The sequence below is a fragment of the Monodelphis domestica genome, chromosome 1 (assembly GCF_027887165.1).
Source record: "Monodelphis domestica isolate mMonDom1 chromosome 1, mMonDom1.pri, whole genome shotgun sequence".
NCBI lineage: Eukaryota > Metazoa > Chordata > Mammalia > Didelphimorphia > Didelphidae > Monodelphis > Monodelphis domestica.
This window is the reverse complement of record NC_077227.1, coordinates 516,717,862-516,731,695: the sequence shown is the minus strand read 5'-3', so window position 1 is coordinate 516,731,695 and position 13,834 is coordinate 516,717,862. Positions and strand designations below refer to the sequence as shown.

The window sequence follows — 13,834 nt, the reverse complement described above, 5'->3', positions numbered from 1 at the left end:
TTTAATCTTTAATCATTCCTTAGCCGCTAGATTCTTCCTCCCACCAACAAACATACCCATGCCTCACCTTAAAAAATCTTTATTAGACTCTAATCTCAAATTGTCATGTTATATTTCTCTCTTGCCTTTTCAGCCAAACTATTCTCAGTTGCTTCCATCTTTCAAGTCTCATGCAACCTGATTTTTGACATCACTTATTGTAAAATTGCACCTTTCAAAGATTCTAAAGCTGCCTTAAATGCCCATTTTAATGGCCTTTTCTCAATCCTCATCCTACACCTATCTCTATCATTTGACACTGTTAACTCTTCTCTGAGGTACTCTCTTCTCTTGGGTTTTTGATACTACTTTCTCCTTGTTCTGTCTGACTACTCAGACTCCTTCACTGATTCTTTGTCCATAATGTCCTTGCTTATGGGTGTTTAATGGCAGTTTACCCAGGGGAACAGAAGAAAATTTTGGGGGTGGGGTTCTTCACTTTCACTCATCATCTGAGCACCTCTGATTCTTGAGAGATTAGTATGTAACCAGTTCTAGGAAACTACTGAATTGGCTACAATAATAAGGCAGTTGGGAAACTTGTTGCAGAAACCAGTCTATCAGTAACAATGTTACTTCCCACAAAAACCATTCCTCTTCAGTCTTCCTCATGATCTCTTAACAAACATGATCTCTTTTGAAAGGGAGCTTTTTATTATTCAATTGTATCTGACTTTTCATGACCTTGTTTGAAGTTTCTTGGCAAAGCTACATGCCATTTCCTTCTCCAGCTCATTTTACAGATGAGGAAACTGAGACAAATAGGGTTAAATGTTTTGCCCTGAGTCACCTGGCTACTAGGTGCCTGAGGCCAGATTTGAACTCAGGAAGTTGAGTCTTCCTGATGGCCAGGCCAGGCACTTAATCCTAGTGGATTTTTATCTAGGATGAGAAAAGAGGACAGACTTTTTAGGACAAGATGAGGGGGTACTTTCCACCACTGTGTTGCACCTCAGCTTCCCCTTGGGAAGTCTTAACTTTAAGAAACCCCAAAATCTGCAGTAGTCCAGAGGGAGGGGCACAAGAGCTTAGTTTTTAGGTGACCAGTAGAGTCCTTCAGGGTTCAAGAAAGGTCATTGAATCTGAATACCAAAAGGTCTGCAGGAGTTCCAATTGAGTAGCAGTGTGAACTAGGGCAGGTCTCTTTCTGGACCTTTCTCTTCTACAAAATAGGGCCAAGTTTAAGTCCCTAGTGACCTAGGACATATTCATTACTCACCCTGGCATCAGTTATGTCTCTAGAATGGGACCTCAACCAAATGGTCTCTAATTTGCTCAGTACTTAGGGCAAATCCAGTCCCCTCTCGGACCCCAGTTTCCTCTTCTACAAAATAGGGCCAGGGTTGGACCACATGGCTTCTGAACGGATCCATTTCTGGTAGGGCCAAAGCCCCATTGGGAAAGGATGCTTTTTAGGATCAGGAGGCGTGGCCTCGTGGGGCTCAGGGACGGGCTGTTGCCCCCGACTCATCCCACTCCCTAGGATGGGAAAAGGTATGGGGCTCCAGGGCGGAGCTTTCCCCAGGCGGATGGGGCGGGCCTTGCGTCGGAAGTCACTTGTGAGTGAGCAGCTAAGGGTCTACCGGAGAGAGAATTTAGCTCAGGTGAGTCGTTTCGGGCCGTGTTCGTTCGCTTCTCGGTGATGCATCCCGCGCGCACGCGCAGTGCACCCAGGCGCATGACGTCACCCCCATAATCCACGAGTACGTGGAATTCCGCCCCTCTTACTCCCTTCCTCCCCCTCCACCCCGAGGTCTCGTTCAAGGATGAAAACCCCTAGACAGCAGAGGCTCGGTCCAGGCTGCTGGCTGCTCTGGTTATGGATCGATATCCGTGGTGTCAACGAAAAGAATTAGGGGCCGAATTCCGCCTCTGCTCTGTGTGACCTTGGGCAAATCGCACAACCTCCCCCCAGTTTCCCCATCTGTAAAATAAAGATCAACTCCATGAAACATGAGGGTCTATCAGCCCTAAAGCCTAACCCATTCTAAGGACCCTTTCAGGAAGGCCTAGTCCCATCCATCACTTAGTGGGAGGTGAGCGTTTTGAAGGCAGGAGTTCTTCCTTTCCTGTCACTCAGAGCCTAGCTTGGGCCTGGTGCTAGTAGGCACTTCATGCATGCTTGCTGACTGACCCCTTCCCGATCCCCAGACCCAGCACACCCTGGGAGGCACAGCCGTGCTCCCTGCTTTTGGGCACCCATCAGGAGCCTCTTTTAGCACAAGTGAGAATGCTGGGAAAGGAGGGCAAGGTTTCATGGTGAGAATTCTGTTGGTCACAAAAAAGGAGAGTGACAGGAAAGGCATCTTATTTCCATAGAAAGAATGCTGGATTTAGAATCAGAGGACCCAGCTCTCTGGCTTCCTAGCTGGACAAGTCATTCTCTGGGATTTAGTTTCCTCACCTATAAAATGAAAGGGAGATTCATCCCAACGCTTAAACTTATGCTTCCTGGACCTCCTGTTCCCACAGGAGGCATGAATCTCTGGCGGGCATACCAGCAAGCACTGGCTGCTCACCCATGGAAGGTACAGGTTATCACAGCTGGTGAGTATTTCCCTGGGCCTGGGAGGGACTGCAGTAGGCTGTGCCTTTAGGGAAGAAACTCAATTCCCTTCTCACCTCCCTCAATCCTGTTTACCAACTAGCAGAGGGACATCAAAAGCAGAGATTCTCCTTAGCCCTACCCACCAGGATGAGGTGGTTCTATAAGTATAATCAAAACAAGATTTTCCTTGAGGTCCTTTTAGGGTTCATTCTCCCCATAACCAATCTATCTTGGGGCCAAGGTCATCCTTAATGGATTGAAAGGTATCCTTCCTTCTTTTTTCCATTTATGCTTTTCTTATCACAATCTTCATTCCTCACAAGGGAAAGTCCAGGTTGGGACTCTTTCTAAAGGAGGTGAGGGTACAAGGAAAAACCATTCTTGAGATGTGATTTGAAGACTTAAAGTTTAGCTCACCCAAGAAAACCCTCCTTTGGAACCCAGCTGTGGGAACCCAAGATTTACTCTAGTCAGTCCTTTGTGTGAAGAGACAAATATATGACCTGGGGAAAATAACCCACTAGAGTCTATGAATACTTTCATTTAACAAATGAAGTATCCTTGAAGATTAGGGCAAAGGACCCTGAAGGGATGATATACAAGTAAATTTTGTTGGATGAAGGAGTCTTGACCATAGCCCCAGACCATGGGGATTTGCCTTGGGGTAGAATTCTGGACCATTTAAGATAAGGAGCCTAGAAAGGGTCCAGGTGTTGTTGAAAGAGAGGAGTAGGAGTTGGTGCTAAAGACCTTTTCCTTTTTACTGCCACATCAACCTGGGAGTCTAAAATAAGTGGCTCTGAGTATCCGAGTTATTCCCATCTCACTCCCCTGCTTCAGACTCCCCTGGGTCCTTACCCAGCCCACTGTGTCTGACCACCCCATGTCTTGTCCTCGGTGTGCCCGCCAGGGCAGTGACTCACCTGGGCTGAGTGTGTGTGTGGTGACTCATGCTGCACTATGTGGCCATGATGGGAACTGACACGCTGGGCTTTGTGCCCAGCCAGCTTCTACATTTGTCCAGAGTTGGCAGCTGCCAGGAGGAAGGTCTGAGGGTGGACTTGAGGAGAAAAGAGGGATGACCCCTTTGCCTTTTCTTTTTACATCCTGGTAGTGAGCCTAGAAAGTGTCTTCTGGCCATGGAAGAGATGCTTGAGATTTTGTGGAGAAAGTTTGAGAATCCTACCATAAGGAGAGAGTGGTGGAATGAATAGGCCATACTTGGGGGTCCCTGGTTCCTGGACATCTGACCAGGATAGGATTGAGAACCAAAGCTCTTTCCAAGTAATTTCCTTTGCAGAAGCCAGTTAAGTTCCAGGCTCTGTCTTGAAGGTTTTGTTATGGGCCAGGGTACAAACTGAACCAAACGTATAACTAGACTCACTAGATCTCCAGAATACCCTGTTTCCCAGAAAGTCCCTCATATTTCTACAGAGTAGCCTCATATTCTGGGAACAGTGCTCAAAATGGACCAAACTACAGACATGGGGGAGAAAGATTGAGTCCTCTATACCCTTTTCTGGACATTAATGACCTATTATTAGTATTGTTATTAATAATATATTAAATCTACATAATGCTTGTGTGTCTTATAAATTATTTTAGATATATTCTCTCATTTCATCCTCATAACAAAACTCTGTTTGGTAGTTACTTCACTAATGTCATTACTCTTATTCTGTAAATGAGAAAACTGAGATGGAGAGATTTCATTATTTGATCAAAGTTATACAGCTACTAAATGTGAGGAGTGAGATTTGAGGGGGCAGCAGGGTGGCTCAGTGGATTGAGAGCCAGGCCTAGAGAAGGGAGGTCCTGGGTTCAAATGTAGCCTCAGATACTTCTTAGCTAGGTGACCCTAGGCAAGTCACTTAACCCCCACTGCCTAGCCCTTACCACTCTTCTGCCTTAGAATCAATACAGTATTGATTCTAAGATGGAAGGTAAAGATTTTTTAAAAAGTGGGATTTGAATCATAATCTCCCTCACTCATTATCCTGCCCCACAGAACATACCAGGAGTGAATTCTACCCCTGGGTAGTATCTGGTCCAATCTCACAATCTTTTGTATGGCATTGGGTTTGACTTTTGCTATGTCTGAGAATGATCTTATTCTGATCAGACCTCGGGAGGAGTTTTGATGTAGACCAGGAGAGCCTAGGGAGGCTCAGCTTTTATTATATCACCCCGATGGATCCTGGAGAAATCGAGTCAGTCTTGTATCTTCCCTTTTGTAGAAGCTGTATCTGACACCAGTTCCAGGCATTCTGGGCCTGCCAGAAATAGGAGTTCAATTCCCCTGGGAACACTGGAACTAACTCACATTCCCTGGGAAGGGAAGCAAAGTGTAATGAGGAGAGTTTTTGCCTTGGACTCCAAAGAACCAGATTATATATATATATATACATGTATATATATATATATATATATTTCTCTCTATATATATATTTTTTAATTGATTAAGAACATTATTCCATGGTTACATGATTCATGATCTTTCCCCTCCCCCCATTCCCCTCCCATAGCCAATTCACAATTCCACTGGGTTTTACATGTGTCATTGATCCAGACCCATTTCCATATTATTAATATTTGCACCAGGTTGGTCATTTAGAGTCTACATCCCCAATCATATCCCCACCAACCCATGTGATCAAGCAGTTGTTTTTCTAGTGTGTTTCTACTCCCACAGTTCTTTCTCTGGATGGGGATAGCTTCTTTCTCATGAGTCCCTCAGAATTGTCCTGGATCATTACAGTGCTGCTAGTAGAGAAGTCCATTACAATTGATTGTACCACAGGGTTTCCGTCTCTGTGTATAATGTTCTCTTGGTTCTGCTCCTTTCACTCTGCATCAATTCCTAGAGGTCGTTACAGTTAAAGAACCAGATTCTAGTCTCAGTTCTTTCATTTTCTGGTTGTATAAAAGCCTCCACTTGTCTGAATACTTGTCATGTATAAACTTGAGAGGCCCAGCTGATCTAATCTACTGTTCCTTCCACTTTTACATTCTATGATTCTTAGGGATAGGTTCTCTCTGATGGTAGAAAGTATACAGGATGTAGACCCAGGGAGAACCTGGGTTCTCAAAATCTCCAGGCTCAAAGTTGAAAAGTTCTTGCGAGACCATCTCAATACCTGAAGTAATATTCTCTACAATGTCCCTAGCAAATGGTCATTCAAATCAGATCCCAGTGGTTGCTACTTTTTGCCTATGTATCCTTTGGCAAGTCACTTCTATAAATGAAGGGAGCTGTAAATTTTTAAAAACTCTTTCATTTCTAAATCCTAAGATTCTTAAGAATCCTCCCAACTTCCCAGGACTGTTCCAGACTCCAAATCCTAGGATTCCGCTTCTGCTGGTCTAGACTGGACACCACAAATTACAAAACTATGTTTTCTACTGCCTCCGAGATCCTTCTTTCCTTTTAAGAAGGGCAATAGGTGGCTGTGTATAGACAAAGTGTGACTCAATAGCCAGGGCAGGAAGCTGTAGCCCCCAGGGCTCTCAGGGTACCCCTTTTCCTGAAACATGAAAGATAAGCCCCATCTTATTCCTTTCCTCCTCTCCCCAGTCATTTCTTTCCTGTGCTTCCAGCTCATCCTGGGCTTCTTGCCAGACTGAGCCCCTACCTTGACACTGTTTAATCTCCTGAGAGGCCCCTGGGGAGAAGAAGGGGGAGCTGGTGAGTCGGCAGCATTGGTGGCTCTGTCCCACCCCGGGCTCCTGCTTTTCAAGGACATGTTTCCTTTTTTCAGTCCTCCGAGGAGATGTTTGCACCCTCCTTTCTTTTTCTCATTTACCTCTATCTTTGCTCTTCTCCCAACCCACTTTTAAGGTTTTACTTTTCTGCCTCCAGAATCCCTTTTGACCTCTGAGTTATGGTCAATCTTAGAGAAGCAGAGAGGGCTCCTCTCCCCATTATAAGATCCCCTGGTTTGATCCTCTGGAGGGGAAGACATGGGACTGCTGCTGGGGGTCCTGGATGGACCAACCCCCTGGGATTGGTTCTCCTTTTTTTCCCTTTCTCTTCTTCCTCCCCACTCCCATACTGGCTCCACTAGGGAGTGACAGCATCAGAACCTGGCCCCAGCCCAGAAAGATGACGTCATTGCCTGCACCAGCTATCTGCCCAGTGGGCTCTATGCCCAGCGGTGCTTAGGGGCTTCACAGCTTAGCTGTCCTGTTGCTTTACAGAGTCATCAGGTTAGATTCTCAGGTTAGTGGTGTCACCCTCCACTTCTCTATTCCCTAGACCTCTTGAAAGAAAGTCAGACTTGGTCAGGATGACAGAATAGTCCTAGGTCCTACACCCAAATGCATACACCTCAAAGTACCTCCAAGAAGCTGGGTCAATTTGGGAGTTTCAGTCTGTACAGTTCAAGTTGACTTACATTTTTTGAGCACCCATTAAATAGTTCTGCCTTCAAGGAGTTTCCTGGGGTGTAAAAATGGTGCACAGGTCACTAAATACATGTTGGAGTAGGGACTGGATCTGTGTCTTCATTGGCATGTATGGAGATTGGTACTTTCTCCTACAATTTATAGGTTCAAGGAATTGCCTAGAACAGAGAGGCTGAATGACTCGTTACCCAGGCAGTCTACACAGATGGAACATAATCCCATGTCTTCCCAAATTTAAGACCTGTTTTCTGTTCATTACAATATGTTGCCTCTAGTACAAAAGCAAAATATACGCAAAAGAAATAGGAAATAGTTTCCAGAAAGGTCTTGCCCTAGGAAGTGACCCCAGAGCTGTGCCTTGGAGAAAGTGAGGGGTGTTACCCAAGCTTTAGGTCTCCTTGTCACCAGTGTCTCTCATAGGTTTTCTATATTCGAATCTTAATAAATATTTGTTGAAATTGTCCCAGCCAGGCATACTAGACAAAGTACCATCTTCCACCTCTGTAGCTTGCTGGCCCATCATTTACCAAGAACACAAGGTTGGAGAGGCAGCTAGGTAGCACAGTGGAGAGTACCAGGCCTGGAGTCCAGAGGACTCAATTTCAAATGTGATTCTGGGCATGTCACTTAACCCTATTTACCTAGCCCTTGCCCTTCTGTCCTAGAGTTGTTACTAAGACAGAAAGTGAGGGTTTAAAAGACACCCCCCCAAAACAAACAAACAAACCAAGGCTCAGAAATATAGGGTCCCAAGCTCTAAATTAATGTTTCTCTCCAAACCTCATGCCCTTTCCATAGGACCTTGTGATGTGTACAGCCTTACTAAGTACAATGAGTGAAAAGAGTTGGAGCCTAGGAACTAAGAGACTTGAATTCTAGCCCCAACTCTACCTTTAACCTACTGTATGACCTTTTGGCAAGTCACCTGTTTTCTCTGTTGCCTCATTTTCCTCACCTCTCAAAAAGGGATCTGCCCTGATTTCGTAGGGTTACTGAGGGCATCAAGTGAGATCAAGGTAAAAGCTTTTTGAAAAGAAAGAATTCTCTATCACAATATGGTCTTATTCTGGGTCAAAGTCCCTGGAATTGGTGTGGGCTTGTGGGAGCTCAACAGTCATTCAGACCCATAGGGGAGAGAGACAATGGGGTTGACACTGTTGTCTACCAGTCCCCCAGGTTCTGGGAAATTGAGTTCTGCTTGAGCCTCCTAGGGCCTTTTTCTTGCTTCTAGTGGCCTCTCATTTGAAAGCAGCTACCTCTTCATTTTTGCTTCCCAATCACTTGCCTCTTGGTAGGTAGTACTTTATTTTTTCTTCTGTTCCTTTTTTATAAAATATCTTATGTTTTCAATTAACAAAAATGTATTTTCTTTTAATCTCAATTCTCCTCATTAAAATAAAACAGAATTCTTGTAACAAATATGTGTAGCTAAAATCAAATTCCTGCATGGGCTATATCCAGAAAAATATGTCTTATTCTATACCATGAGGGCATTGCCTCTCTCGGCTAGGTAATGGGTTCTCTTCTTTCTTTCCTATATATTCATAGCCCCAATCACTCTTTCTGAGTGGATGCAAGAAGGAACAGGCAAGTGATAGGATGGAGGACTAGAGAGCCAGGATAACAACCCAACAAGCTTCTGGGGCCCCTCTTCTTCCCGTACCATGGCCCACTGTTAGAATCTTCCACTTCCATTCTTAGGTCTGATTGAGTCCCAGTTTGTGTGTGTAAATGGGGATGTTGTTGGGATGGAGAGGGGGAAGAAAGGTCCTGTAAGAAGAAATGCTAATTTAATTCACTTTGCCCTTGCTATGGGGAGAGTAACTCTACCCTTTTGGAACTTATATGAATAAGATAATAGCCAAGCTGCCTGTGCAGGGCTCCCCTGGAAGAAGTCCTGGGGCTGCTTCATGGGTAAGAGTGCCAGCAGGGCTGACTAACCTCTTCCAGCTCCTAGCCTCACCCAATTGGCTGTTGGCTATGGCTTGTCCACTTCTTAGGGCACGACGTGGGAGTTGGGAAAAGAGCTGAGCGCACTGGGTATGTGAGCCAGAATGGTGATCATGCAGCCAGCATGGACGTCAGAGCCAGCCAGGATATGCGTTGGGGTGGAGGGATGTGTTTGCCCAGTTCTAATTGAGGGCACAGGGACACTAGTTGTTGAGGGGCTCCAGGCGGGTGCTTTCATTACTCAGCAAGACACATAAGAAAGCTGGAGATTATGCTGGTCACTTTACACAGAGGCCTCTGTATATATTTGTGCATGCACACCCATACACATTTGAATTAGAGCCCCCCACAGCCTATACACTCACTAGGTATTCAGTCAATATTAATGATATCTGTCTCAGGACCTGTGTGGGGGCATCTGACTGCAGAAGCCTATGAATTTCTGGACTTTACAGGGACCCTTTTCCCACTGACTCCTGTCCCTGCTTCTGGATTCAAAGCCTCTGAGGAAATGTTTCTTTCCAAACCCAGCTAGGGTTGTGAGGTGAGGAGGCATCCATTGTATGTGGCTGTCTGAAAGCTAGAGGGAGGCAAGGTCTATTTCTTCTAACTCCCTCAACAGCTGAACTACTCTTTTTGCAGCAGCACCAGAGTGTTTCTGGAAATGACCTATTTGTTCTGTTCTCTACAGATCATAGGTCATAGATATAAGATTGATGGGATCTTAAGAGTCCATCAAGTTCAACCTCCTGATTTTTAAAGCTGGGAAAAATGAGCCCAAGGGAATTGAGTGACTTGTCAGAGGTCATACAGGTAAGAGGTATCAGAGGTAGAATTTGAACCAAATCCTTTTATTCCACAGCTAGGGTTTTTTACACTGTAACCTGTTGCCTTCATGCAGACTGGTACCTGGAGAAAGGACGGATTTTGATCAGAGCCAAATTGGAATTTATGTCAGAGTCAGGAATCAAACTCCAGCTTCATGGCCCTATTTGTGCCCTATCTACAGTGCCTTGCCTCAAATCCTAACTGCATTTGAAGTTCTCTCTCAGATATATCTGTAGTTGGTGGGTCCTTTGCATACTTTCAGGATCATCTCAGAGCTCTTGTAGTAGAAAGGATTTCCTGTCCTATTTTAATGATCTTAAATGAACCCTGCTTACAGACTCCTCATCCCAACAATTAACTGGCAAAGATATAGCTACCCTTGGTGAAAATCCTTGGAGGTAGGGAACCAAGAAACCAAGGAGGGGCCCTCAATCTAGAATAGTGCCTAAAAAATAGTATGCTTTCCCCAAGACCCTTGGAAGAAGAGAGTGAAAGCAGTGATTGCCAGAACCTTATGCTTAATAGGTTTCACTCCATCTTTTAGAAAACTTTGCTTTCCCTTTGATTCCCCATGAAACAGCCTGACAGTATTTTCTAACCCCCAGGGTCCCTGATGGGTGTGGGTGACATCATCTCTCAGCAGCTAATAGAAAAACGTGGTTTAGAGAAGCACCAGGTCCACAGGACCCTGACCATGGCTTTTATAGGCTGCAGCTTTGTGGTGAGTCACACCTATGATTGACAGGATGGTCATTTGGACCATGGACCCAGATCTCCATCTTCCCTTGTACTCTCCATGCTTCTGACCTCCATCTCTTCATGACTATAACTCCCAGTCTCTCCTTTTCCTCAGATGTTTCCCCTGTGGTGTGATTTCATTCCTTTTGAGGAAAGCAATATTACTATTTACTAGCTAAAGTTTACCTTTTTTGTTTCTCCTATCCTGAGTTTGTCTTCAGGGCCCTGTGGTAGGTGGTTGGTATCGGATTTTGGATCGACTCATCCGTGGCAATACCAAGATGGATGCACTGAAGAAGATGGTAATAGATCAGGTGAGCAGAAGAGTAGAAGAGGAATGATTCTGAAGGGGCTGTGACTATATGAATCTGTATAGAAGGAATGTAATTACTCTTTAGCAGATGACCATCTGAGCTTTCACATGTTCTCTTCTTCCTATTCTCTTTTCTTTCAGGGGGGCTTTGCCCCATGTTTTTTGGGATGCTTGCTCCCAATAATTGGTACATTTGATGGACTGTCAGTCAAGGACAACTGGGTCCGACTGCAGCAGGTAAGCATGGAGCCTGAACTAGATTGAGTTTGGGGATTTTTGTTGAGCACCCAGGTGGATCTGTGAGATCCCTACTGGGATATAGGAGAATTCAAACAATTTAGGAATATTAGAAGTTCAGAGAGTTTCAGGTAAGTTTTAAACCAGTGATAGAGGGAAAAGGCAGTTGTGATATAAGGCTGTTTATGGTCATTGAATACCAAGAGGTCTCATTCATTGAAAACCACTCAGTTATTAAGTGAAGTAGGAAATAAAGTGTAATAGAACACTGTGGTTGGTCCTGGGAGAGAGTCACAGATAATTAAGACTGATTCCTGCTCTCCTGGGATTCATAGAAGAGAGTGGAATAGGGCATGGTGCCAAGATGAGGGAGTGAAAGACTTAACCTTTTCTTTACTTGTCTCTTCAGGATTACCCTGATGCCCTCATCACCAACTACTATGTAAGAGACAATAATTCTCCTTCAGGCTATGGAAAGACCTGGGCTTTGGGCCTTCTCTGGACTGAATTTTAGTTGGGGATGACTTGGGGGGGCCTGAGCAGGTTACCTCTTGGACTGGGTTTACACGCCTAGGGATTGGGATGGGTCTGGCAAAGGCTCCTTCACCAGAATGGGGTCTAGAAAATACCATTCACAGAGGAATAACTTCTTCCTAATGTTTCTTTTGCAGATCTGGCCTACTGTGCAGTTGGCCAATTTCTACCTTATTCCCCTTGCTTACAGGTAGGGAAAAATTCTGTCTCTACACCACCCTTCAAGACAGTTCCAACTTCCAGCTCCCCAAATCTTCCATGATATTTCAGGGGCAGAAATAAAAGTCTGAAAGCTACTTCATTCTCATTCTATCCTTAAACCCCCAAATCCCGAACCAAAATCTTTGGCCCACCAGTCAAGACTCTTCATATTCCTTTGTGTTTTAATCAGAGCCTCTTACTCTTCCCAGAATCCTCTTCAGTCTGCCTTCTGAATTTCATACATTACACTAAAAAAAATGTTCTCCTTCCACAGTCCTTTTTCCTGGCCCATCTGAGTCCCTCACTTCTGATGCCATTGCTGGAGGGACAAAGTATAGGCAGTTGCAGCCTAGGTTAGGCAGACAAGTAGGCAGGAGGCCAGGTAGGCTATTTCAGTCTATAGTCAGTGAGAGAAAACATTTTACCACTCTTAAATAAAACTGGTGGATAGCATACAATTTTGTTGCCAACCCTCAAGAAGACAACTGGAGAAATGCAAATAAAATAATTGGAGGTGAGGTGATCTTGTGATTGGACCTCTAGTCTGGAAAGGAGGAAGTTAAGAGGAAACAACTTAAATGCATAAAAATCATGTGCACCAGGGATACAGTGAACATAGACACCCAAATCCTGAAATGTTGGGATGAAGGGAAGCCTGTTGAAATGCCAGTATGGGAAGCTTATAACAAATAAAAGGAAATACCACCACATGAAGCAGGTCCTAAGCTCATGAAAGTCATTACCCCAAGAGTTGGTACAGGGAGGAAATAGAAATACTAAAAAAGCATTTGGGTAAGTACATGAACAATAGCCATAAAATGGTTATTAAGAGAAGCAGATTTCTATTCTATCTAGGCTCAGGAGATTGAGAGCCAGGCTTAGAGACAAAAGGTCCTGGGTTCAAATCTGAATTCAGACACTTCCTAGCTATTTGACCCTGGGTAAGACACTTTCCCCCAGTTGCCTAGCTCTTGCCACTTCCCTGTCCCTGTCCCTGCCCCCTTTTTATCCTGTGCTCAGAAATGCTTTTGCTGTTCTTCAGGTTGGCTTTTGTCCAGTGCGTTGCTGTTATCTGGAACACCTACCTATCCTGGAAGTCACATCAGTCCTGAGTCCACCTCTCCTCATGCCCCCCTTCTTGGAACTATATCTCTTGACCCTGGGATAGGTTCAGATGACTTCAGAGCAGTCCCAAACAGTTTTCAGCATGCCAGGCCACTGGGAAGAAAAGACTTCTGGGATGGAACACTGAAATGAATCCCTCTCCCCCCATATAAATAGTACAACCTTTCATGTAGTTTTAGAAAATAAAAACTGACATCTCTTGCTTCCTTTGCTCCCATTATGTGCAGTCTTTGCCCAGTTCTCTGCTCATCTCTTCCTAACTCATTCCCCTACAAGTTGAGCCAGACCCTTAATTCTCCCTAGACCTTCATGGACACCTCTACCTTAACTAAATTGTAGTGATAATTGCTGTGGTTTGTGGCTCTAGACAGAACACAGTCCCAAATGAAATTTAAGGTCCGGTGATGTTTTGCAGTGGTATCCTATCCTAACCTTTCCTCTTCCAAGTCAGGTAGAAATTCAGTCAAGCTGAAGCTAGAACTTGACACCAATCCCTCTTCTCCCACCCCTGCTTCCCTGACTTAAGAATAAAGGAATCAACTAAACCACTCGGTGTTTCTTCTTTGGATAAAGCAAAACTCTCACCTGCTCAGGATAATGGAGATCCCCTTTTGGTCTGGGAATCTCCTAGGGACTAGAGACTATCTGCTTGGAAATCCTCAATTAAAAGGCCCTGTCCTCTTAAATCTGAGATCTAGAGAGAAGTGCAAGATGGTGGGGATTCTTTAGGAAGAGAGGATCTAGCTCAGTGGATTCATTTAGTCCCTAGCAGCCACGATGATAGCCTTTGGTCCCAGGTCCCCTGGAAGATCAAGCTATGGAGGCTCAATGCCAACTGTATACAGAGCCCCCTTTCCTCCTAGATCTAGAATTCAGATTCTTCTGCTGAAACAGTTTGGAACAGTTGTGATCAGAAC

At 44.7% G+C, this 13,834-nt stretch overlaps 1 protein-coding gene and 1 long non-coding RNA gene across 5 annotated transcripts; one reads left to right on the top strand and one right to left on the bottom strand.

Moving 5' to 3' along the window:
• Nucleotides 1-1,488: 1,488 nt before the first annotated feature.
• MPV17 (mitochondrial inner membrane protein MPV17) lies at nucleotides 1,489-13,462 on the top strand. 4 transcript variants are annotated; one of them, XM_007476003.2, is made up of 8 exons: nucleotides 1,507-1,643; nucleotides 2,512-2,586; nucleotides 10,375-10,490; nucleotides 10,729-10,821; nucleotides 10,962-11,057; nucleotides 11,467-11,499; nucleotides 11,729-11,781; nucleotides 12,835-13,462. In XM_007476003.2, exons 2-8 carry the CDS (start codon nucleotides 2,517-2,519, stop codon nucleotides 12,902-12,904), a joined length of 531 nt encoding a protein of 176 aa, XP_007476065.2. In that variant the 5' UTR covers nucleotides 1,507-1,643; nucleotides 2,512-2,516; the 3' UTR covers nucleotides 12,905-13,462. The 4 variants fall into 4 exon arrangements, with proteins under 4 accessions (XP_007476066.2, XP_007476065.2, XP_016283556.2 ...); XM_016428069.2 differs by lacking the exon at nucleotides 1,507-1,643 and adding an exon at nucleotides 9,633-9,754 and having other exon boundaries at nucleotides 2,535-2,586; XM_007476004.3 differs by lacking the exon at nucleotides 11,467-11,499 and having other exon boundaries at nucleotides 1,489-1,643.
• Nucleotides 2,578-13,791, bottom strand: LOC107650649 (uncharacterized). The gene is made up of 3 exons (XR_001626329.2): nucleotides 13,503-13,791; nucleotides 10,694-10,875; nucleotides 2,578-4,915 (listed from the first exon to the last, which is right to left on the bottom strand). It is a non-coding gene; the product is annotated as an uncharacterized LOC107650649 (long non-coding RNA).
• Between the last annotated feature and the right edge of the window lie 43 nt (nucleotides 13,792-13,834).